General features: G+C 55.8%; 1 protein-coding gene and 1 pseudogene across 4 annotated transcripts in view; both read right to left on the reverse strand.

Moving 5' to 3' along the window:
• The window catches only part of EVC2 (EvC ciliary complex subunit 2), a gene marked incomplete at its 5' end in the record, with an annotated part of 107,276 nt that overhangs the window by 23,623 nt on the left and 57,369 nt on the right, over positions 1 to 26,284 (reverse strand). For all 3 annotated transcript variants that reach the window (XM_079154319.1, XM_079154318.1, XM_079154320.1), the window contains 7 exons: positions 2,813 to 2,929; positions 3,400 to 3,604; positions 8,436 to 8,890; positions 10,155 to 10,314; positions 12,381 to 12,556; positions 15,390 to 15,629; positions 22,685 to 23,009. In XM_079154319.1, the coding sequence (XP_079010445.1) occupies positions 2,813 to 2,929; positions 3,400 to 3,604; positions 8,436 to 8,890; positions 10,155 to 10,314; positions 12,381 to 12,556; positions 15,390 to 15,629; positions 22,685 to 23,009 (1,678 nt within the window). The remainder of the gene's footprint in view (positions 1 to 2,812; positions 2,930 to 3,399; positions 3,605 to 8,435; positions 8,891 to 10,154; positions 10,315 to 12,380; positions 12,557 to 15,389; positions 15,630 to 22,684; positions 23,010 to 26,284) is intronic.
• LOC306670020 (transmembrane protein 230-like) lies at positions 3,920 to 8,371 on the reverse strand (annotated as a pseudogene). Its single transcript has one exon. The product of its transcript is annotated as a transmembrane protein 230-like (transcript).

The raw sequence follows: 26,284 nt of genomic DNA on the forward strand, positions 1-26,284 counted from the left end.
AAGAAACCTTCCACCATCCTGGACAGCCATCCTTAAACCAATCTGCAAGGGTGACAGAGATGTTTCAGGAACCTGGTCAACTTACTCTAAAGCGTGCACACCCTCCAAGGCCTTCTGGGTTTCAAATGGTGCATCTGTGAGTCCGTGACGAGCCCCACAGGTCATTGGAAGGCCCGGACGTCGTGCGGAGCACCCCACCCTGCCGGCCTGCTCGGCCCTCTCAGTGCTGCCAGTCACCAGAGCCGCCACCGTCCTCCATCAACCCGTTAGCTGTACAGAAAGTGGGCAGCCGGGACACTCGCATTGACCTATTTGTCCCTCTCTTTCCCTCCCAAGGTCACCTACAGCCCTGGATTCTGGGTGGAGCTTTGGACTGGCCAGGTGGATTTTCTGTCTCAAAGCAGGAGGTGGACTTGCACATGAGGGACAAACTGCCCATCAGCAACCAAGATCATGTCCAGAGCAGAAACCTGCACAGGGCCCAGCCCGGAGGAAACGTCCCAAAACAGTGCTTACAGCCAGGGACCAAGGAGCCAGGGGCCCCAGGCTGGGAAGGAAAGAAAGAAGGAGAATGGGAGGAGGGGGCTGAGGGAAGGAGTCCCCAAGAGTCCTCTCAGGGAGGGGAAGCCCTCCCAGCCCGAGCTCGCCACAGCACAGGCCAGGTGCAGGAGTCAGGACAGCGCGTGCCAGCCCAGGGCTGAGGGCAGACTGGGGGTCTGCAGACTCCAGCCGAGGTAGGGCCCCCGCAGGTGCCCCCAGCATGCTCTGCTGCCCAAGGTGAGCCGCAGCGGCCCTGGAGGCACCGATTTCCACCAGGCCACTGTCCTGCAGGGCTCCTGGGCAGCTGTCAGAGGACCTGGCTCCATATTCACAGCTGCATGGACTCTGAGGACACCCCTCTCCTGAAACGTGACTATGAGGGTGGATTTTAAGGGCCACTTCGATTGCGCTAAGGGATGCCCAGAGTGCGGTTTCTGGAAGTGTCTGAGAGGGTGTTTTTGGACAAGAGCAGCATTGGAACTGGTGCACTGAGTAACCAAGACCCCGTCCCCGTGTGAGCGGAGCCCTCCAGCCTGGGGAGCCCCGAGCAGGACGGAGGGTGGAGAAAAGGGAACTCGGGCTCCCCTGAGCTGGGCCCGGTTCCTCTGCCCTCAGAGACACGGGCACCCCTGCTTCCCCGGGCTTTGGCCTCTCGCAGCCCAGCTCTAGGACTTTGGGCAGGATGGAGGCACCCGGCCCTGGCCCGCCCAGCTCGCAGGAGGCGGATGGTGGGACTCGGCCTGCAGGCCTGAGTGAGTGAATCCTGTAATGGGCCTCCTCTTGGTGTCTACCTGTGTGTGTCGCTCGGCACCCTGACTGCGACCTGGTAGCCCCTTTACGGAGCGGGGGCTGTCGCTGCCCTCGGTCATCACCGGGGGATGCAAATGTGTGCAAGGCCACCTGCTGAGCTGCGACGGGCTTCAAGCTGCTGAGGGGAGCGCCTGAGAGGGGGCACCTGCCAGGCGGGAAGGCGACTGTGAGGACTGCCTGTCACTGTAAGGTCACAGCTGACGATGCCTCTCTGGGGTCTCGGGGCACCGGAGCCGCTCCAGCTCTGGGAAGAGGCCAGCTCTGCTTCCCCGGGTCCCAGCTCTTCCACCTGCTCCTCACAGCTGGACGGTGACACCTAGACGCCTGGAAAGGAGCTGCTGACCGTGCCAGGGCAGGTCCTAGGACTCTGCCGGCTCACGTACGGTCTTCTGAACTTCACGTACTTACCCTACAGAACTACAGGACCAGGACTGGGCACCAACATAAGGCAGGAGCAAGGGCTGCTGGCCAGCGTGGCTGGAGGCGCCCCACTGAGCACAGTCCTCTCGGGACTCCTCTGGCGACCCCTGGCTGGCGTCCACTCCCACACGGCCCCCGGGGGCCCTCTCCTCCTGACCCCCAACAGTGCATTTGCCACCTGTTGCTTCGCCTGCCGTGACCACGGCACCTCGTTTCCTCCTTAGGTGCACAGTTGTAAGTCTCTCACGCGTCTCCCCAAGTGAGGCAGGTGCAGCACCCCCAAACCAAAGATGCACCCAGAGCTCATGGACACGGTGCCAGACGTCTCTGCAAACGCTCAGAGGGCAAGGGAGCCGTGCCACGCGCTGCTGGGACGGGCCGGCAGTGCAGGAGGGAAGCACCAGGTGTGCAGGGAAGACTTCCCAGGAGAAGGACACCTGAGGACAAGGGCCAGGCGTCCAAGTGGAGACCATGAGAGGCGACTCCAGGAGGGCAGCATGCGGCCTGGGGCAGCAGGAGCCCGTGGTGTGCGGGGCACAGAGCACAAGCAGGCTGGCAAGAAGTGGGACTGCAGGGGGAGACCATCTGCAGGAGCACAGAGAAGGACAGCAAGAGAGGGGACGGCGTGGGAACAGACACAGACACCCCGGAGAGGGACGGCAAGAGAGGGACGGCGTGGGAACAGACACAGATGCCCCTGAGAAGGACGGCAGCAGAGGAACGGCGTGGGGACAGACACAGACGCCCCGGAGAAGGACGGCAAGAGAGGGACAGCATGGGGACAGAGGCAGAAGCCCCAGGACAGGCCAGACAGGAACACGGTGGCCCCGGGTGGACCGAGGCAGCCACTGAGGAGGAGCGGAGCGTCAGGATGCTGAGGTCTCTGGGCAGAGATGTGGAAAGGCTTGGACAGGAGCCCAGGAGCAGGAGGATGGCGAGCTCCAGAGCCTGGCACCGGGGCAGACGATGGCAGCGGCCCTCAAGGCTCTGGATGCCGGCCAATGGTCACCATCGGCCCTGCTGGGTGCAGAGAAGCACCCACCTTTTCAACCAGGTCTTCAGGGGCCGGCTCCTCGAAGAGGCGGATCTTGTCTTGGAGGCACTTCTTCAGAAGGTCTACTCTGCTTTTACTCTTGGGCCGCGGCTTTCTCGTCTTGGACTGTGGGAGGAGAGGGGTCAGGGCAAACACTGGCATGAAGGTGGCCTCTGGTCACTCCAGGCCCAGGGGAGCACTGGGCTCACAGAACTGCTAAACGCCCCTCAGGCCAGAGAGGGAGGAAGGCTGTGTCCTTTCCTGGATCGTGCCAGTTTAAGGACCTCGTAGCGAAGCACGCCTGGGATAAGGTCGTTTTAGATGGGCACTCAGGGAGGGCCTCCTGGTGGAGGTGACCTTGAACTGAGAGTGAAGAGACTAGAAAGCATGTTGCGGGCAGAAGCCAGGGCCAAGTTCAAGACCACCTTCAAGGAGGTGTGGCCACAGAAGTCTACAGGGCCAACTCCAGGGCCTTGACTTAGGTTGCTCCCCAGAAGGAGCCCTGAGGCTGGGGTTGAGGATTCTCAGGAGCAACCTGCAGCCCCTGGCGGACGGCCAGCCTCTGCAGTTGAGAGGCCAAGATATGTCCCTCCTACCTGCAGCTCGGGGGCAGCCAGGGCCTGGTCCAACTTCAGGAACTCTGCTTCCCGCCAGGAGGTCTGAAACTGCTGCAACAGGACACGGGCCCGGATTTTGGGTAGGGCCAAGCTCCTATCCATCTGGGAGAAGCAGCCCTGGACCTCCTGCCTCATCCTGAACAGCTCCTCTTCGGACAGCGAGAAGGCCGAGCAGCAGAGCCGCCTGTGGAGGGGACAGTGGCATGTGGCACTGAGAGGAAACGCAGGCGTGGGGATGGGGCAGGACTTCGCTGGGACTTCGCAGTCCGTGAACTAAGTCCCCGTCTGGAGGAAAAGCATCCACCCCTCCACACATTCCATCCACGAGCCTTCCCTGAGCACCCAGTGTATGCACTGCAGACACAGCCGCACACAGACTGGAACCCAGAGCAGACAGCCCGGGAGGGAGACAGTCTCTGGTGTTCACGACCTCGACCGCGACCTGGCCCCACCGCAGACACAGACAAGAAAGGAAGCACTGTCCACCACGCCCGGTCAGCAGCACACGGGAGAGCTCAGGGGGCAGGGAAAGGGTCCTAAAGGATGACAAAAGGCAAAGCCTACTCCATGCCAGAAACCATGCTGAGTGACTTGCTGTTATGGACGGAATTGTGTCCCTCAAGAGGATGGACTCAGGCTCCTTATTTTTTTATTTTCTGATTTCTTTTTGATATTGACATTTTAATTTCTTTTGAATGTAAGTCACTTTTCTAAGCAAAGAAACAGAATCAACCTAAGGATGTGGTCTCCAGGGATCCAGGCCACGTCTTGAGATCTTCAGTAGCATGACTCTGTAGCACCAAGCACTAGCCATAGTGTTAGACACTCTAAATAGCAACCACCTATCTTCATTTTTCATCAGAGAACAGCCAAAAGTTCAGTCAAAGGCATGATATATAGAACATCTTGATCTACAAAGGATAAAATGACCCAAATTATATGCGGGCCAACCTACTGGGAAATAAGATCAGAGCTGACCAAGGATTGGTTATCAGAGACTGTGCTTAAACTTTGAAAACTCACTCTGTGGCTTAAAAAATCCCTGGTTCCCATTACTAACAAAAAAGTAAAAAAATATTATAGATGGATCCACATTAATATGTGATTATACAGAGGTCTTCCAACAGAATGTGAAGGTAGGGGATAAGGTCTTTTGATATTTTAAAAATAAACTGCTTAGTAACTAAGAAATTAAACATACCACACTCTTCCATTTGCTACAATAACAAATTGACCAGACTATTTAAAAGAAGTGCTCAATGTAAAGAGGGAGGAGATTGGTAACACTTCCTGCTACAAAATAACCTGCTTTCCCAGACAGTTAGCAGTGCTGTTCTGCCATGATACATATTCATGTGGAAACACTTGGGGAGTTTTGCCAGGACCAGATGAAAAACAGAGGGTTTCCTAATTAGCTAATTGAGCTCAGTGAACATTTTTGGGACGGACCCATAAACTCTGGCCATTGTTTTGTCCCACGTCTGCAAACTGTGTAATTCATCAGCCCTTCGCCCTCGTTTCTGTACAGTATCTTAAAGCTGGGTTCAGTCCCACTGTGACTCGTCTCAGGACTGAAGTGAGGACATCAGTCATCAAAGTCTGGAATGTCATAGGAGTAACCCCGGTAGCCTTAGGTGCATAGTAGGCAATGCGCAGATGGTAAAATCCTGGCAGGAACACCAGAATGCCAGTGATCAGGACGGGACCGGCCGGTCTGCCCCCCTTTACCCACGTAGCCTGACAGCAGGAGGGAGCCTATGATAATGAGAAAGGCGCCAACCAAAACAGCACAGTGGCAAGTGCAGTGGCCTCATGAGGGGTCTTAGGAGGGCTCTTCTTAACTGAAGGTCAACGTAGCCATCCTCCGTGCTGGACAGCCTTGAGTATTTTACTTTACTCCTGGGGATTCCAGTAGTCAGATGAGTGAGAGATGCCATCATGACACGCTGACACAGCTGGAGTCCCAGCACTGCGCCAAGCCTGGGACTAATGGGGAAGTCGCCCACGGCTACCGGCCGAGGTGTCCCAGGCCTCATTGCACAGCCAAGCTAACCACTGCCCCAGCAAGCACCAGCTCGCCGATGGATTCAAGTCCTAAGCGCAGTACCTAAGCACATGGAAACGGCCACTGGCAAATGAAATGAGGATGAAGACCCACGCAGTGGAGTGGTCCTCAGTCTGATATAAGTGACATCTGGTAGGAACAGGAGGAGACAGTCACGTGGGGCAGAGGCCACGTGACAACAGAGGCAGAGGTGAAGTGGGGCGTCTATGGTCATCAAGTGCAGAGGCTCTGAGAAGGCGAGGAAGGCCTCCCCAGAGCCTCGGGGAGCTCGCCTCCCTGCACTCCGAGTTCACTGTGGCTGCAGGACTGTGTGAACCACGGCCTCGGGCTTGAAGCCACCTGGCTGTGGCACTCCGTGCGGAGCCCTGGGAATCAGAGACGCTGACCTGCATCACCTCTGGTCCTCGACTCACACAAGAGGAAACTCGGGGACATCCCCTGACTTCCTCTGGCAAGGCCCATGGCCCTCCAAAGGGAGAAGAGGCCACCGCTCCTTTCCCAGCCTCGGGGGTCCCAGAGCTGAGGGGCCTGGGTGACATGTGGACAGAAGTCCCTCCGTGCCTGGGGAGGGAGCCACCCGGGAAGGAGCCTTCTCTCCAGCTCCTGCTTCGACGGGCGTGTCTTTTCGTTTATTCATTCCATACATTTCTGCAGACCTAGCTGGGCTGGCTGTCCGGCCAGCATGGGCTGTCTGAGGCTGGCTGTGTGGACGCTCTAAAACCAGGAAATGTTTGCAGAGTATCTCCCAGGAAGGCAGAGCAAGGCTCGCCCCCGAATCTCACAGCTAGCAAGTCCTCTGCTGGAAGTAAAGCAGGAGTTCCAGGAATGACCCGGGCCCTCGGAGGAAGGCCGAGCAGGCATCAGGCACATCACACAGCTGCAGGTGAGGACCCCGGGCACAGCACCGGTTAAGGGTGCCTCGCTCCCAGGGCACTTTAGAGCACTGTGGAAAGGACGGTCCCTCCCTGGCCCCGGCCTCAGGGACAGCCTCTCACAATGGCTGCTAGTCACGTGGAGTCCAGAACAAAAGCGCCCCGCCAGCACCGAAGTCCTATTCCTGCACCTTCTACCAGATCACGCGGGGTCCTGTCCTGGTCCTCTGCCACACAGGCCCCAGGAGAGTACAGAAAGACAGGAGGCAGACCTTTGCACTGGCAGAGTCAAAATCAGGAGAGAATCTTGGGAAAGGAACTTCAAGACACACTCTCCAGGCAAAAATCTTCATCCTTCTTACTTCGACCATGGCTGGAGAGGCTTACAGCAACCCCATCTTGCTGCAACTGGGAAGCTTACAAAACGTGTTTCCAAACAATGGTGCAAAGCCATTTTACATAAAGCCACGGAGACAAAGGCTGCGGCCCTCTGGGGTCTTAAACAAGCCAAGCGTATGAACAGCTCACGCTGCGCACACTGTGGGTTGACCCTCTTTAACCCTCGGGAAAATCATAAAGAGCTTTCTGATGGCCAAGCCAGAGTCCTCTTTTCCCGCTGGATGGCTAACTTGGTGGCGGTTTTAGTAATGCTCTCTGTCAAATGGACCCAAATGAAGTTGGAGAAAATGATTGCCCAGTAATGGGAATGTCACATCTAATTCAAACGCCGCAGCAGCCAAGGCCCACCGGAGGCTCGGGCTGAATCGGTGCTGCTGAGGGCAGCTCATGGTGCTCCAGGGTGGGCCTCCTGTGGTCTTGGCTCCTGTGTCAAGAGAGCGAAAACTAACGAAGGTTAGGAAATAAACAAAGCCAGGACACAAGAGCGAGGGACGGGAAAAGCCAGAAGTCAGTCACTGCAAACCAAGGCAACATCACTCTCCAAACCACCTGGGGCCAGACCTGCCCCACAGCAAGGTCGGTGCCAGGAAGACTCTGAGGGAAGGGGCATTAAGTCCTTAAGGTCAGCAAGATCCTGGAGATGCTCAGCTACCCAGCACCCATCCAAGGGTCCCCATGATGAGCCAGGTTCTTAGATGAACATTTGCTTCACATATAAACCCACCTGATAGCATCAAGTGCTGCTGAAAGTACCCTAAGTGATTTAATACTGTCATCCCCATTTTACAGGCAAGACAGTTGAGGCCCAGAGAGGTCAAGTAACTTGTCCACGCCCACACAGCAGGTGATAGTACCAGAATTTAAAGCCTGATCTTTTGGTCGACACCACCTGTGTCTGTCTTCACACTGGTCATGTTTGGGCTCCTACAGTTTCCAATCTGCAACAAAATCTTTGCAGGTCTCTGTGATGCCACTGATGCCCCCCTCCTAGGCCGAGCCAAATCTCAGCTGCACAAAGAACAGGCAAATGACTCAGGCGAACAGGGCTCTCTGAGACTGGCCTGCCAGAGTCTGGCTCCAGCCGGTCCTCCGCGTCCACAGCTCTCCCGTGTCGCTGGACATCATGCGCAGTTCACGCATTAGTGTCCAGTTCCTGCAGCAGGAGTGCTGGTCAGCTGTGAGTGACCACGTCCTACACGGAGCAGGAGTCCTCCCGCGGTTCTGGTATTAATAACAAATGACCCAGTGAGCCAGCGAAGGGAAGGGCCGGGGGATGTCGTGCAGCACAGTGAAAGAACTGTGGCCAGGGCCCAGTCAGTGCTGCCTGGACACAGTGAGACCACAGGGGTGGCCAGGGCCCCACCAGTCCCTCCCCACTCTGCAAGGCCCCCTCACCAAACCACACTTCTAAGGAGGGGACAGGGAGCAGTCCTGCTTCTCCCTGAGAGGGGTCAGCCCCGCCAGTCCACGGAATCACCCAAGCAAGCCAAGCGCCTCCCCGCGGCCCGGGCCTCGCCCGGCTCCAGAATCCTCCTCCATGGCCCTGGTGGAGCACCCTGCCAGCTGAGGCTGCGCAGCTAAATACGCCCTGGGGCTCATGCTCTAGGTGGAGCCCCTGGGGGCCACCGGGCACTGCAGGGGGCTCCCTCCCTGGGCAGCAGGACCACGGGGCCACTCACAGGAAGATCAGGTGCTCCCAGCGCCTCAGCTCCGCCTGCTCCTCCACGGAGGCCTCCAGGGCGCCATCCTTCAGTCTCTGCCTCACGCTCTGGACACCCTCCTGGCCGCGCTCCCTCTCCTCGGCCTCCAGCTGCGCGGCCCGGGCTGCCGCCTCGCGGCCCTGCTCCTCCAGGAGCGGCTGCAGGAAGAGCCAGGGCACGCTGCGCTTGAGCAGCTCCTGCGTCAGGGCCGAGCTCTGCAGGCGCCGCAGCGCCTCGGCGGCCCGCGCGGACAGCGCCAGGGTCAGCGCCCGCAGGTCGTCCAGGGCCGCCTGGTCCAGGCCCTCCTGCAGCTCCTCCAGGGCAGCGCTGTGCTCCGCCACCATGCTCCGCCACTGGCCCAGGTACTGGCCAGCATCTTCGGCAGCCCGGAGGGCATCTCCAGTGGACAGCTGCTGTCTCCGCTGCTCCTTGTGCTGGTGGGAAGGGGACAAAGGACAATCAAATGCGGGCGGGGTGCTGGGTACAGCCCTTCGGGAAAACAGAGGGCATGGAGGGCTTACAGTCGGCCCCCCACAATCTCACACTTAGGAAATCATCCTTAAGAAAATCGAACAAACTGGGCAGGAAACTCTTGTTTGATGTGTGTACTGAGTAGGTGAAGCCCAGGAGGCAGGGCATCTGGGTTTCCTTCCTGTCTCCTCCATTCACAAGCTGAGTGGCCTGAAGTGACTATCTTGGCCTCTCTGTGCCTCCACAACCTACTCTGCAAAATGGGGATGTGTCAGGACCTATGCCTCAATGTGGTGGGGACTATGAGTGGCCTGATACACACACAGCTGTCAGGAAAGTGCCTGGTGCGGCGCTCACAGCCATTATCCCTGCCCTGCGTCAGGCCAGAACTGAAATGGTGTTATCACAAGGAAGCAACGACCCTGCGGTGCCCGTGAGGCCGCTGACACAAGGAGTCAGAAAGGCCTGGGAAGGAAGGCCGCGAGCCAGGCGCGAGGGGAGGCGTGGTCGGGCCCAGACTAAGAGGAGAGAGCAGGCGGGGGAGAGAGCCACAGGCCTCGGGCGGACCACCCGGCTGGCCAGACGCCCACACGGTCGTTCCTAACAGGGGTCCTCAGCTGCTCTCGGTTCTGCAGGACACAACATGAGGTGGCCTGCCCACAGAGGGTCCATTCCTTCCTTCTCCAGAGGAACCACACTGCCTGTCAGGCAGGGTCCTTGGCACGGGAGCTCGACATAGAGTTTTGCTCTCATGAAGCTCTGTCCTAACTCTGGGCCACTCACTCCACCCGCAGGAGACTGGGGGGTCTCCAGGGAGATCTGGCAGTGTGTTCTCCTAGATACGACCCTGGGCTGGAGCCAGGACATCAGGGCCAGGGCCAGGGCCCTGTACCTGTTTTGATCCTTCAACCAGTGGCTCAGAGAGGACAGGGATGCCTGGGACGGTGCACCCTTCTGTGACGAAGGCCAGAGCCAAGGCTTCGCGTGGGGCCCAGAACTTGGTGATAAGAGGCATCGTCACCCTCATTCACTCGCACCAGACCCACCTCCCTGGCCATGCAGGCATGACAAGTCAACCATGACCCTCCAAAAATCACCACCAATCAACTGCAGATGGCACGAGCTGATGACTGCCCAGCGCCCTGCCCACCCTGGGGTGGAGGCAGTGACGTCCCCGGTGGAAGTTGGGGGTCGTACAAAGAAGGAACGGCATGACAGCTCTGGTACCTTCTGCAGCAACTCTCGTCTTCTGGTGGTCACCAACTTCTGGTGGAGCTTCTTCTTTTCCTGCCTCAGGTCATTTTCCAACTTCTGTTTTATAGAGAAGACCTCGGTCTGCGCCCGCTCCAGCAGCACCTGCACTTGGTCCTCATCCAGGTATCCTGCCCTAGACGAGGAGACCCCAAGCTCACCAGTGCCCACAGCGGCCGCGCTAAATGTGAGCTCCACCTTAGGTGGGTGTGAATCAGAAGAGTCTTTACCCTCCAGAAGGAGAAGCAGCAGCTGAGACGGGAGGGAAACAGCAGCTGAGTGAGGTCAGGGTCACGGGAGGGGCGGGAAAGCGCCACACAGGACAGACTCATCCGTGAGGGCGGAAAGCAGCCAGAGTGCCAGGGAAAGTAACTGTCACGGGGCCAGCGGGGCGTGGAGAGAGTTCTCCAAGAGGAGATGGCAGACCAGGAATCCTGGTGTCAAGAAGGACAGGAAGTCAAAGAAAGGAAGGCCAGTGAGAGCGGCCCGGATCACCCAGGCCTCGTGGGCATGCCTGCTGCGGTCTTTCCAGATGACATCAGCCTGTGCACAGGTGGACCCAGAATGACTGAAAGCCCCCCCGCCCCCAGATCACTGAAGCTGAATGGCCGCCATGACGGGTTAAGCCAAAATTCAAGAGCTGAGCAGTCCAGAGGGTTTGCCCAGGAGTGGACTGGCACCGTTGCTGAGGACCAGGGGACAGTGGGCCCCCCCGCCTCAGGTGCTCTCTCACCACACGATGCCATCACCAGGTGCGGCCCCCAGCCCCCAGCACCTTGAGCCAAATAAACCTCCCTGGCCTACACTCTACCCAGGCTGGCCCTCTGTTACAGCAGCATCGAAGGGCGGGAGGCAGCTCAGTCAAGCGGATGGCCCTCCCTGGGGTGGCTGGCACCACCAGCACACGGAGGTCATGAAGAGAAGAAGGGGAGGCAGGGGGAACAGGACCCTTTCAGCATCACGGCTAGGAGCGCAGCATCTCACTTCTCCTCTGGTCCTCAGACTAGGGCTACGCCAACGGCTCCCTGGGTTCTCAGGCCCCCAACTTGGGCTGATTTTACCTCCGGCTCTCCTGGGTGTCCAGCTGGCAGAGGGCAGGACTTCCCAGCCTCCATGGTCAGGTGAGCCAAGTCCTACACTGAATCTCCTGTGGCCCCCAGTTGCTTCTGTTACGGTGAGGACCCGGCCGGCACAATCTGCTCCCCCACCACCTCTGCTCCAGCCTGTCTGCACCCTGCATCTCTGCGCCAGTCCTTCAGAGTAGAATCTAAAATTCAGAGGTAAGACCTGGCTCCCCAGCAGCTGCTCACCAAGCACACCAGCTCTCAGGCTCCTCGACTCGAGGCCACGACGCCTCCTTTCACTGGAGTACAGATTAGTCAGGACCGCCAAGCTCACTGTGGGGCTAATTCGCTAGCATCTTGAGGTGGGGGGTGTTCACATAACTCGCACCTCACAGAATCCTCACTGAACAGAGGGGGAGCTGCGAAGTCCTAATAAAATCACCCACGTCACAGGACCAGCTCCTGAACCACAGATTGTGGTAAGAAAGCCAACTTCCTGGTCCCATCCCTACTCGTTTTAGAGCTTCTCATACCCTAAAGAGAGTAAGAGAGTGCATCCCATTGCTTACAAGTAAGCCGCCTGAAAGAATATCCAGGAGGATGCTGCCGAGAGGCCCCATCCCGCTGGGAGATCTCTGCCCACCACCGTTCACCTGGTCACGTGTGCCCCAGGTGCTGCTGAGAAAAGCCAGCGAAACCCAAGACAAGCATCTCTGTGCCCTTCCCACTTAGTGCCAAAGACATGCTAATGCCATGTGCACTAGGGCCGTATGGACTGTCCCACCCTATGGTCAACCTGAGCCTCCATCACTGATTTCTCCGCAACACGGGGCTGGAGATTTGCTCCAAAATAGCCCAGAATGGGGACATGTAGCTCCGCCATGACTGGCAGCAGGTTAGTCCCTGTGGAAGCGGAGTGATGGGCCCGTGGGGGTTCATCATACAGCTGTCTCGTCTGCCATGTATGCTTTAAAAGGGATCCATAATGTATTGGGTTTCACAACTGAGGACTCTAGGAACTAAGCAGAGTGGCCTGTGCCCACGATGAGCAAACGGAAAGGCTGGAGCCACTGGACAGGAGGCAGGTTGCTTGGGGCTGGGTGAGGCCCGAGGGGTGGGGTTGGTGGGCAGGGTTCACCTCTCGTGTTTCTGGATGAGCTGGGTCAGCTGCGTGGCCGCCATGCTCAGAAGGCCTTGCACACGGGTCTCGGTGCACTGCAGGTTCTGGACCAGGTACTCCCTGTGGCCAAATCTCTTACTTAGGTGATACCTCTTAGTGGCCTGGAAAAAGTCCATCAACTCTTCCACATTCTCCTGGGGAAAAACATTTTGAAGCATGCCTCATTATAATGTTGAGAAAAACTGTCAATATTTAAAATATTACTTTTTCTTTCAGAAGAAAACACACAGGAACAGAAGCACTGGATTGACACCTTCATCGCCCCAGCTTGAGACAAAGGCTGCTAAAATCATACACCAACGTGAGCACGTTGAGCCGCGCACTAGACCTAGGCGCCAAGGGCGGTCAGCGCGGTGGCCCACTGCACCAAGCAGGAGGCACGTTTGCGGTTTGGGTCATGCGCCCTTCACCATGCACGCCGCTGGGAGCTCCCACAGCCACCACGCCAGGACCCTGCTAAGCTCTGGCGAGTCAGCTGCCAGCCCATTCCAGGCGCGCCCCACCGGTGGAGGTGACACCGCAGGCAGGCACGGGCAGGCAGGCGGCATCCCGACCCCTCCATCCCAGCAGGAACAAGGCCACGCGCAGGAGGGACAACACCTGGCCCACACTGGGCTCTCCTCGGCCAGGTGCTGGACCAAGAGCCCACCGGCCTCATCTCTTGACCCAGCAGAGAGGACCGTCTTCACACTGCACAGCGAGGCAACGAGTCCACGGCACCTGGCTGAATCCGCTGAGCCGGATGTGAAGGCGGGGATCTGATTCCACGCCTGCGCGGTGCTGTGGCAGCAGGGGCCTTCCCAAGTCCAGCTGCACCAGCAGCGCTGCAACCGACCCACCCAGTCACACCAGCCCGTCACAGGCCCGTCTTGTCACCTCCCTGGCCTTGTTCTCCGTTTTCTGTTTATGGAAATACTGTGCACACAACGGATTGCCAGAGGGATCCCCACTTCGTGCAAGGGGAGACCCGTGATGTGTGGACACTCCTTCCCACGTGATAGCTGTGACATCACCGGCTCCACACTGGAGGACTAGCAGGTCCAGATGGGGAGCAGCGAGTGGACGGTCAGACATGGCTGACACCACAGCTCCCCTGGGGTCGGTGGGGGAGGGTCACTGCTGCAGAGTTCCATTCCTCCCCGGGGAGCTGGACCCTCAAGCGTCATCTCGGAGGGACCCAGCTGGCATCCAAACCCCTGGCAGCTCCAGGCAGGGAGCTGTGCGGGTCCCTCCTCAAGCGCGACCTGTCGCCAAACAGGCGCTTGTCTTAGTGGGTGCTCTGGCAGGGAGGGTCAGCACCGTCCACCACGGGGGGAGGTAACAAGAAAGCCCTTCATGTCTACAGGAGGCGGTGGGATCTGAACATCCACCTGCCGACGCCACAGGGCTCCTTCTGAAATCTCGCCAGAGGCTTAGGGCAGACACTCAGGTCAGAGCAGAGCGGCATGTCCTCCCTCTGCACTCTGCGGGCTTTGAGTGTGGTGAGCTCTCAATTCCCAGCAGGCTCCCCACTGTGACTTGCCCTCCTCCTGGGGTGCCCGGGGCCATCTCAGCCATGATCATTGTGCCTCACCAGCACCACACGCTGACCAGGGATAGGCCTGCCAGTCTGTTTTTGTGGATGGTTAGGTGGATGCTGCGTCCTGTGGCCCCATGGCTGGGACCTGCTCATAGGCACGGGCGTGGCTGTCCATGTCCACACCTGGTCCAGTGGCTCTGTTTCCACCATAGCTCTGGCAACAGCTGTAATGGAGGCCAGCCGCCCACCTCCAGTGCCCCTGCCTGGACCAGCTGGTTCTGCTGTGGGGGAACCTGCACGTCTGGTGTCAAGTAGAGGATTTCAAGGGGTGGGGGGAGAATCAGCCAGCAAGCCAACCTTCTGGGGCCATCTTGATTGTGAAGCTAAACCTGAAATAGCACAATGACTGTGACATCAAAACCACCAGTCTGCATTCTTAAAAGGGACACTGTAAGGGACCAAGGCACAAGTGACACCATCAGTCCCTGGACTCAAGGTGCCCAATGGTGCCCCAGATCTCCAGCACCATTCAAAGTCACCTTTGCTGTTCTGGACACACAAACTGGCTCAAAAACTGGAAGAGGTGGCCTCTCTAGGGAATGACAGCCATGTTTCTCAAACATACTCGTCCTAGTCAAACCACAAGATTTCATGTTAAAATAGGAGTTCCCTCTTAACCAACATTGCCAGCCGCTGGAGCAAGCCGCCAACACCCAGGAAAACCTCAGAGCAGAGCAATGAAGCCCTCCATGCACACCAGTGACTGTACTCCGCACAGAAGGCCTCCTTGCACACCAGTGACTGTACTCCGCACAGAAGGCCTCCTTGCACACCAGTGACTGCAGTCCGCACACGCAGGCGCAAGTAGAAAGCCGCGTCAGGCCTGGTGAGACCATCCACAGCAAGGATGGTGCTCAGAACAATGATCCGCACCATGGTCCAGGCATGTAGCGTGGATCAACATCCATGTGCAAGCTCACGTGCCAGAAGACACACACCCTAGCACAGCAGGCGCAGACCCTAAAGCCCAGGCGGGCATGTGGACGTGACCAACCCTGACACTGTGTGCACCTCTACCTTTTGTGGCTCTGTATGTTAAACACACCTCGGTTCAAGCCCATGAACCACTCTCCATGAGCCAGCTGGTGAAATCTTCCTCGTGTCCCTGGGAGTGCGGGCCTCTGCTGTGCCCTTGTCACAGGACAGGAAATGGGCTGGGAGCAGCTGGGCAACCGGCTCAAGTTCACTCAGCTGATGCGGGTGGTACTGGAATCCAGTTTGGGTCAGCCTGAGTCTGTGGCCTGCGCCCCAAGCCACCCTCTCCCCTGCGCCCAGGAAATCGCTCCCCCAGCAGGGGGCCGAGAAGAGGACGAGAGCTCACAGCACAAAGGCTCACCGAGGAGCCAGGAGTGGCTCGCTGTCACAGCAGGCCTGAGCCGAGGCAGTACCTGCAATTTAGAATAATCTCGCAGCAGCATTTCAGCGGCCTCTGGCTTCAGGTCCTCTTGCAAAATAGCACTTTTTATCTGGGCAAAAAAGATACTGTGCAATTCCTTTCTCTGGAAGATGGCCAGCTGCCTGTGAGCCCGGGCAAGGTCCTCCTCCTGGTGCAAAGCCAGCATGCACCTCAGGTGCTCCTGCTCCAGGCCGTGGAGGGTCCGCAGGAGGCTGCTGCACTCGGCAGCGGGCTGCGGAGAGAAGAGGCGTGTGAGGCTGGAGATCTGGGCAGGGAGGCGCCACGCGGACACACAGTCATCATGTGCACGCACACGTATGCACACTTAACACACCAGGTGCACTCAGCAGGGCTTCGAGTGCACACGCCATGCATGTGTAACGTGTACACATGCGGTGCCCACACACGCACCCATGCAGGACACATGCACACGTTCACAGCCACAAATGCACTCTGCACGTGTGCGTCTGTGTACGCAGTCACACAGTGCACACACCTCCACAGAGGCGCACTCGGGCACGTACCAGGACACACACAGAACTCACACGGCCTGCCCCAAGCTGCCACATGAGGCTGCTAAGCCCTGGAAGATGCCCCTCCAACCTGCCCCACCCTGTTATCTGAATGATTTTCCAGAACAGTCACAAAGCAGAAAATTCACAGGGGCAGAAATCTGCAAATCAAACTGCTTGAAAAGAGCCTGCGAATACTGGAACTCTCTAGTGATCAACGGATCACACACCAGGCTCACGAGATTAGTCCCATCATCTTCCATGCTCAACCTAATCGAGAAAAGTACCACCCATCAGGCCCAGGTTGAGACCCGCTGCATGAAAAGGGGCAAGGGAGGTACCAAGAAGTGGCTGCTCGCCCACCTGCATGGGGGTCCTATGGGAGGAGAGCAGGGAACAACCTCTACTGATCGGATGCAGCTGCACCCAGCGTCCAGCAGCACTGGTGCACTAGGAGGGAGCTGCCCTCAGCTCCATGCGCATGCCAGGATCCTTGGAGGACTCCGGGATTCCCCTGCTCCGTACATGTCATATAATTTCCATCCCTTGAGTGGAGGTATAAATCTGAACATGGTAGGATTAGCTTACATGATACAGCAAAGACGAAGGTGTCCTGACAATTCAATTAGGTACGACAGACAGCTGACTTGGGTCAATCAGGGGAGATCGTCCTGGGCAGGCCTGACTTCATCAGGTGACGTCCCTGAGAGGGACAGGGCCCTCTCTGAAGGGAGAGGCCCTCTCCTGCTCCCTAGGAGCCAAGAGCTGTGCTGTCAACTCTCCATGGCAGAAGGAAGCTTCCAGAAGTAAGGAAATGAATCTGCCAACAGCATGAATAGCTCAGGTCAGGACCCTGAGTTCCAGAAGAGAATGAAACCCAGCAGAGCCCTTGATGGCAAGCTGTGACACCCTGTGCATGGGGCAGGACATGGGCCTGGTCACAGTGGGGAGGTAGGCTGTGCCTGGCCCAGGAGCACCCCAGGAAGGCGGGAGGGCTGTGCAGCAGAGGGTGAGGGCTGCGGCTCCTCTGGGCTGAGGTGGGGGCTGGGAAGGTCCCAGAGCCCCAGGTACTCTGTTCCAGGCACACAGCTCAGGCCTGTCACCTCTGCGTCCACTCACAGAGTGAGTCCAGCTCCTTTTACTGATTTTCAATTGGCTCAGAATCTGAGCAGGAAGAGAACCATTATTTACCCAGGGCCCCCAAAGAAGCCCACAGTCAGTACGCGGCTGCCCCGGGTCAAAGAAGATCAGAGTGAAGCCTGGCTCTGGATGTAGAGCAGCAGCCCTGGCCCGCAAGTCAGGGCTGACCCGGCCCCTCCCGGCCACCCCGCCAGCAGGAAAGCTACACTTCAGCCACTAAATCACAGCTCTGCATTGTTAAAAAGCAGGCTTTGTAGAAAGGACTGGATTAGACTGTCTGAGTCACTCTATGGCAGAGAAATGGCCTTTATAGCCACCTGGATCTAAATCAAAGAATGCAATTCAGCAGCCACAGAGAGGGGTCAGGGCTGGACCCTGGGCATTCTGCAACGGCTGAGGCGCTGGGGCCTGGTCAGGCAGGTTCTGGATTTCACAAGCCCAAGCCTCAATTTATTTTAATTAATAGGAATGAAGTATGGGGCAAAAGTCACTTAGTTTCTCACAGCCAGGGCAAAAAGCTGACAGACACACGCACACACAAACACACACACACCTTAGAACAATTTTCTGTCCTTCTTTAGCATTATATTTTTGCTAACGGATAAGGCTTGAGGCAATGATACACTCATATCATAGCAAAACACTCCTTAAAACACATTTGGACAGAACCCCCAGGCCTACTTCCACAGGCACTGTCCTTCTATTGGGAGTTCAGGGCCTTGTAGAAATGTGTTGGAAAACTGAGGAAGCTCAGCGCTCCGCAGCAAAGATGAGAAGACTAAGCCCTAAAGCAAGATGCCCACCCCCAGGCCAGTCAAGCAGGGGAGGTTGCATATACAAATGGGTGAGGCACCCTGTACTGGAAGGCACTAGGGAGTGGTGGGGAGTGGGACAAAATAGAAAGAGAAAGTCCCGCCTGCAGGAGCCGCTGCAGCCAGCCATCAAGGGGGTTTTGTGAAACTAAGGACAATTGTGGTCAAATTTTCTCATTTTTTAAGAGAAGCTGAAAAATCTATGTTTTTAATGTACAGTTTTATATTTTAAATATTGTCAACAAATATGTATTTTTAAAGGAGCACTAAAAGAGTGATCATTTACCCCAATCTCCCTATCGAACTTTCCAATAAAAAAACAGACTTTCAGGGAGAGAAGGTGTGAACAGGAGAGGGCGCCTCAGTTCTGATTTGAGAAACAGCCCTGGGGGGCTATCCCAGAGCAACTGCCTCCCACAATGCCGAGTCCACACCACAGAAAATGTAAGATCATTTTCAGGAAGTCAAGACTACCAAATTACACTTCTTGTACTCAATTTAGCAAGATAGGCAAACTGTAAAATTGTTTTATAAAAATAAATCCATCAGAGATGGTTAAGATGTAAGAGTTCTTGTGCATAAAGAATCTTTTTCCTCCAAGATATTCCCGGGGGCTGAGGAAGCCTCGGGAAGCCAGCGCAGGACGCATGCCCAGATTCCTGTCCTCAGATGGCTGGGCGGCGCCTGGCTGCAAAAGCAACCCAGAGGAGACAGAGCCCGCACTGCCCGTGGGCGGCTGCAGGGAGCCGGGCTGCCAGGCGATGCCTGTCTGGGCCCTTGCTTCCCATGTCCATGTGGAATAGTTCACACTCTGTCTATCCCTGGGCTTCCTGGAAGATGACATTAAGTCATGGATCATAATGAACATCCAAGCACTGACGTTCCCTTTTTCCCTTTTCCTAACATTTAAGTTGACGTAACTGAGGCATAAAAGCAAGACCCTTGCAGGGGCGGGGTGCCACGTGCACACACACCCTGCAAGGTGTCGGGGCACATCAACGGCCCCGCAAACACCTATCGTGTCTTCCTGTGAAACATGCAGAGGCCTCTTCTCCGGCCTCGGGAGACCGCAGCACGCCACGGCCCTGTACAGCCACCCACACGCAGCGGCACCAGGGCTCCCTGCTCCTGTGCCGCTCAGCACCACCCACGCCACTTCCCGGCCCTGCCAAAGCTCTTCGTGAGTGTGGACGCCTCACGCAGCTGTGCGCCGGGCATCCTCAAGGCGCCCACGTTGAGGAGCGGGAAGGAGACCGGGGGCCTCTCGGCAGACACGCTTTAAAAGCCAGACGGAATTGCACGGGGGTTCAAACATGAACATGTTTCATCTCTATCCTCACTAGAATGCCTAAACTTTAAAAAACTGATACTGGCCATTTTGCTATTTTTTTCCCCTTAAACTGGTCCTGGGTGGAACGATAGATCCAAAATATTTTCCTGGGTTTTACTCTAAAATGACTGTGAGACGTGCCAGATCACGGTAAGGGAGTATGTGGTTTCTGCAAGAGGGGATGCTTGCAAGCACCGGGGGAAATGATGCTGGTGATTCTGGCAGCGAAGATGGTATTTCTGGAAGCAGGCTGGCTCAGACAAGGCAGCGTGTGCACATCTGAACAGGCCAACCTTGAGACTCGGGTGGAGGTGTCCTCCCCAGGCATGCCAGCAGGGTGGGGTGAGGGAGGTGGAAGGCCGCTGCCCAGCCCTGCAGATGGGAGGTTCAGGGGACAGCAACTGGGCCTCAGGCAAAGGCAGAAGCCCAACAGCCCAGCACCCGCCCTTCCCAGCCCCACATGCAGATGCAGTGGCCCAGGCGGCGGGTAGCCAGGACACTGGAAAGCCAAAGACGCCCAAGAGGGTGCATGCAGGGGGCCTGAAGAGCAAGGGGGTACCATGTGCCACTGCACTGGGCAGCACTGTGATATCATGGCCGCCTGCAGGTCCTCGGGCAGGTGAGTGTCTCTCCAAGTCCAACTTCCTCCCTGCTAAAGTGGGATCCTCCCCACTGGAGTCCACGGAGTCAGCATGGCAGGCTGACGAGGGGAGCGGGCGAGGCGCTCAGAGCAGCACGACCCCGAGGCTGAGCTTCAGTGCGCATTATATTTTAACAGTATTAATACAACTAAAGTTTGGTTATGTGGCGATAGAGTGAAAACAAGCAAGATGTGCAATTAGATCAACTGCGCGCGCGCGCACACACACACACACACGGCTGGAACACCTGGGAGTGTGGGGCAGGAGTGGGGCTGAGCTGGCACAGTGGCCCCGGGAAGCACACAGCAGGTGCTCAGTCAGTGGCCTGAATGAACGCATTCAGCAGGTGCTCCGTCAGCAGGCCCAGGCACTGGCTGAGCTGGGGTGTGGGCTTCACTTTCCCCCAGGTCAGGCCCAGGCACTGGCTGAGCTGGGGTGTGGGCTTCACTTTCCCCTGAGTCAGGCGAGGCACTGGCTGAGTGGGGGGTGGGCTTCACTTTCCCCTGAGTCAGGCGAGGCACTGGCTGAGTGGGGGGTGGGCTTCACTTTCCCCGAGTCTTTTCCTTCAGGCCTTACAGGTGAAATGGGCCAAGTTTTCCATAAGGGCCAGCTGGGCATTCCGGATCCTGCAGCCACGTCAGGTCTGTGTGTTCAGCCATTCGCTTTTCTATGACTGTTAAACACAGACCCTGCTCTGGGTCACGCAGAATCAGGCCAGGCTGGGCGGACCAGGTGGGCTGGGGGCCTGGCTTGCCAGCGGGTGCCCTGCGGCACTCTTCAAGTCCCCCTCCTTTGAGGAGCTGTGAGTCTCACAGAAAAACAGCCAAACACATTTAGCAGAGAGGGAAAGACAATGAGAGTTCAGGGGCCAAAAGCCCAGAACGCACGTTCATCCTAAGTGAGCCTCAGGGAAGTGGTGCTGACCAGCAGGGTCATGGACAGAGTGGGGCCAGCCAGGCAGGCCAGAGGTGGCTGAATGGCATCACACTGTCTGTGAACCATGCTTTCTGTGAATGAAGCCCTTCTACCTGCCCCGTGACCTCCCATGTCACCAGAAACAAATCTTCACTATCACATGCAGAAAGATGCCTTATCTTTCATATGTGAGGATTCCTCATTGCACTAGGAACTTACTCAATGCAAGAACTAGTCTCACTTTCTTTGTCACTTCAGTGCCTAGCCTAGTGCCTAAGAGACTGTAGGTGATCAGTGAATGCTTGCCAAGTGAATTCTAGATAGGTGGATGGATGACGGTGGATGGATGGATGGATGGATGGATGGATGAAAACATGGTGCATGGGTAAGTGTATAGACAGGTAGATGATGGGCAGGTGAGTGGATGTAAGTATGGGTAGATGGATGGGTATATAGGTAGTTGAGTGGATGGATAGATGGATGGATAGGTAGATGGGTGGATGGGTAGCTGGGTGATATATGGGTGGGTGAACTGGTGGATGGATGGGTGGATGAATGGGTGGGTGGGTGGGTGGAGGGAGGGATGGATAGATGGGTGGATTGATGGGTGGACTGATGGGTGGACTGATGGCTGGATTTATGGGTGGACTGATGGGTGGACTGATGGATGGGCTGATGGGTGGACTGATGGCTGGACTGATGGGTGGACTAATGGGTAGACTGATAGGTGGACAGATGGGTAGATTGATGGGTGGACAGATGGGTGGACTGATAGGTGGACAGATGGGTAGATTGATGGGTGGACAAATGGGTGGACTGATGGGTAGATTGATGGGTACATTGATGGGTGGACTGATGGGTGGGCTGATGGGTGGACTGATGGCTGGACTGATGGGTGGACTGATGGGTGGATTGATGGGTAGATTGATGGGTGGACTGATGGCTGGACTGATGGGTAGACTGATGGGTGGACTGATGGCTGGACTGATGGGTGGACTAATGGGTAGACTGATAGGTGGACAGATGGGTAGATTGATGGGCGGACAGATGGGTGGACTGATGGGTAGACTGATGGCTGGACTGATGGGTAGATTGATGGGTGGACAAATGGGTGGACTGATGGGTAGATTGATGGGTACATTGATGGGTGGACTGATGGGTGGGCTGATGGGTGGACTGATGGCTGGACTGATGGGTAGATTGATGGGTGGACTGACGGGTGGATTGATGGGTAGATTGATGGGTACATTGATGGGTGGACTGATGGGTGGGCTGATGGGTGGACTGATGGCTGGACTGATGGGTGGACTAATGGGTAGACTGATAGGTGGACAGATGGGTAGATTGATGGGTGGACAGATGGGTGGACTGATGGGTAGACTGATGGCTGGACTGATGGGTAGATTGATGGGTGGACTGACGGGTGGATTGATGGGTGGACTGATGGCTGGACTGATGGGTAGATTGATGGGTGGACTGATGGGTGGATTGATGGGTGGACTGATAGCTGGACTGATGGGTAGACTGATGGGTGGACTGATGGCTGGACTGATGGGTAGACTGATGGGTGGAATGATGGGTGGATTGAGGGTGGACTGATGGGTGGATTGATGGGTAGACTGATGGCTGGACTAATGGGTAGACTGATGGGTGGAATGATGGGTGGACTGATGGGTGGACTGATGGGTGGATTGATGGGTGGACTGATGGGTGGACTGATGGGTGGACTGACGGGTGGAATGATGGGTGGACTGATGGGTGGACTGATGGGTGGATTGATGGGTGGACTGATGGGTGGATTGATGGGTAGACTGGTGGGTGGACTGGTGGTGGACTGGTGGATGGATGAGGTGAAGGACACATGCATGGACTGGTGGGTGGGCAGATAAGTGACGACGCTGAGGATGAGGTGTGTGAACTCCTTCAGAACCACTCACCCGCTCGCTCACTCGCTTCAGCAGCTCCTCTGCTTCCTCCATGGCCAACATCTCCTTCTGACACTGGTTTTCTGTCTTCTTTTTGGTTTCCAGGTCACACTCGGCCGTCAAGGCCAACATCTTCCGGTCATACTCTTCTTGTACCTCCTTTTCCAGGAGTAGGAACTGCTTCCTGAAAACGACAGCCATCCTCCTCTCCACTTGAGGGGAAAGGTGGCCGCTGCTGGCCAGACTCCGCAACAGAAGGGCGATGACGTCCTTGCTGATCTGGGTTCGACACGCCTCCAGATCTGCATCTGCCTGGTTCAGGGTCGCGATCTCCAACCTGCGAGGCACCGAGTCAAGAGACCTCCGTCAGGCGCATCGGCAGCCGCCGCCACGGCCCCCAGAGCGCGGGGGCTTATGCTACATGAGGTGGCGCCCTCTGGCCTCCTTCCGCTCCTTCTTCTCCTGCCCTCACCCCCTTGGTTCTGCACCACCCAGTTCCTGAAATCTGGGCACGGGATATACAGGTTCTTATTCAGCAACGTGGTCAGGTGCCACGCTAGGAGAAGAGGAATGGGACCCATCTAAATATGGCCTCGGTCATCAAGGAACAAGTCAACGAGAGGACCCAGGGGAGGAGGGATGGCTGAACAGTGAATGGTTTGAAAACAGATTCTATTTTACTTTTTTCCCAATTAAAAATTAATTTAGATGATGAAATGTAATGTTAAATCCTTGCTGGGATCCTGGAGTAGAATAAGACTGTGAGATTAAAAACTAAGGCAATATGAACAAAGCATGGGCTTCGGTTAATGACCTATCAACATTTGGTTCATTAACCATATTAAATGAATACGTTATTACACTCTAATAAATTAAATATCACATTGTAATAAACAGAAGGCATTAATAATCGGGGAAGGATATACATCTCCATTTTTATGTAAATCTGAAACCAAAGTCTACTTGATAACTATTCACGGGGTACCTGCCCAGGCCACGGCGCTTGTAACGACACCGCAGCACACCAGCCTTTACCCACAACGGTGAGCCCTGTGGTGGGTCGATCACACCTGTAAAAGCCTGAAGAAGATGCACAGGAAACGAACTCATATTCATGATCTAAAAATCTGGAGAACAGCCAGGCACAGTGGCACATGCCTGTAATCCCAGTGACATGGGAGGCTGAGGCAGGAGGATGGCAAGTTTGAGGGCCTGAACAACTTGCACCTTAGTGAGACCCTGTCTCAGAATTTAAAAATAACAAGGACCAGGGATGTAGCTCGATGGAAATGCATCTCTGGGTTCAATCCCCAATACCATAACAGAAAATCTGGAAAATAAGGACAAACAGAAAAATACCCTTCAGTGTGGGTCCGCCATTCAATCAGAATCACGGATGGCGTTTTGATACATTTTCTTCCCTTCTTCTTCCTATGAACATCTTTTCTATAAATGTACACTATCTGCAATTGTATCCATTTCTTCCCCAGTTAACCCTGTAACCGGCACCTTCCCGTGCTTTCTAGACACTGCAACCTTCCTTGATAATGGAGGTAGAACATTCCACCCTGTGATGGATGTCATTCAACCAGCCACTCCTCTACCCTACATTTGGGTTACTTGCAAATTTCGAAATCTAAAATAACCCCAAAGCAGACATCTTTGTACAGAGCTTTTGACAGGCACAGCGATAGCCTCAGTACAGATTCCCTCAAGAAGAATCTCTGGGGCAAAAGTAGCAGCATCTCTAAGTCCCTTGGAACATCTCCCAACCTGCTCCCCAGAGAGCTCCTGGCAACACACTGGGGTCCTTCCTTCATCCCGGCCACCACGATGTTAAAAATCCATCATTATTTGATAAGAGAAGATGGCATGCAGTTGTAAAAAAATGGAAGGTTTTTAAGTCAGCTATTAGAGAAACTTCCAAGCACATAAAAGTGGAGCGAATAATATGACCCACGTTACCCAAACTCAAAAAAACTGCCAATGTGCGCAATCTTGCTTTATCTGCTCTCTGCCCTGAGCATTTTAGAGCAGATCTCAGATGTGTCAACTCACCTGTTAACATCTCAGCATGCTCCTGGAACCGTCAGGGAGACAGACAGAGAGACTGGAAATAGATGAGCATACGTCTGCTCACCTACCTGGCAACTTACCTACCTGCTACCAAAGGATGCAGAACACGCCACCCAAAACCCCTGCTCCGTTGTATTATTTAGTCAAAAGTGCTTTAAAAAATAAAATAAAATGAATGAGAGTAGGTAGAGGAGCCCGCTGACCTTGACCACTGTAAAAGCAGGCAGGACTCCCACCTGAGATGCCCTCCTTGGACCAGAAGGAGAGGGCGTACCATCCAGGATGGACACCCAGGGGAGCACGCAGCACGGACAACCTCGCTGATTCTGCTCTGCCTGCAGCCGCCCCACACAGCCCAGGGGCTTCTTCACAGCTTGTCCTTCTTGGTCCTGGGTTTTGTGTTCAACTCTGCTTTTTTGGCTCCTTTCCCTGCGGGGACCCTGCGTCATATAAAATTTCTTCAAACTGTCCACCTTTCTGTTCCTGCATCTTATGTCAGCTCTCCCCCTCCCTTATCTCACTGTCATATTAAAAATATCTAAAATAATTCTAATAATTAATACCATGCCATGTCAACAGTCCAAGAGTCTGAGCTGTGGTCAGCTGGAAACCACGCAGAGCACAAACGTGTCCCCACAAGGGAGGTAAAGGAGCAGATCCCTGCCTGTCAATGAACCACAAATGCATGCCGGGGCCGACTCTGCACTTCCCTGAACAAGGTGACACTTGGAACTGCGTCTGTCCCCTACGTGAGTTGTCTCACTAGCACCTGGGGGAGGAAGCCCATAAGCCAGAAGAACTCCCACGGCGGCTGGGCGTGGACGGCACCTCCTCACCTCACGGTGCCAGCTGGGGAGCAAACACCTCCAGGCAGCTGTCTCAGCTGCAGCCTGACCCATGGCAAAGACATCTGCCCACGAGCCCCCAAGCCTTACACGTGAGTGGGCAACGTGCAGCCCAGGAGACTCTGCCTCTGCTGTCACTAGGAAACCAGCCACTAATAGGTGGCAGTTTTCAGTCCACTGAAGTCATGGCTATTCTTGTTTTGTTTTGAGAAGCTACGAGGAGTGATCTATCCCGAACCCAAGTGTGCGAATGCCCTCACCAAGTTCAAGGATACAGACTAATGAGCATAAAGAATGAGGGTCAGAGTTGCAAGACAGAGAAGGTCACTTTCCTGGCTACTTCGGGGCATGAAACCACAACAGCAGATAAGCAACTTCTCAGCCAGGTGGGTGAATGAAAAAATGGGGAGGAGGTCTTTACTAGAATTTAATACTGGGTATTCAAGGCAGATTGGGACTCAGGAGGTTGGATATGATAAAATAAGGAAGAAATCCCCACGGCCACAGCCGCTGCCACAGCTGGAGTCACCAGCCAGAGCGGCCCTTCCACGAGCAAACTGGAGAGATATGGAAATTAAAGGAACCATTTTATGAGACCTGAGGCATGTCTGGCTATGGGGAGTTTAGAGGCAGATCAAGGCGCTGCCTGAAAGGAGCCCCGCACAGAAGCCTTGAGTAGGAAGGAAGCAGA

Source organism: Sciurus vulgaris (genome assembly GCF_902686455.1).
Source record: "Sciurus vulgaris genome assembly, chromosome: 9".
NCBI classification, from domain to species: Eukaryota; Metazoa; Chordata; class Mammalia; order Rodentia; family Sciuridae; genus Sciurus; species Sciurus vulgaris.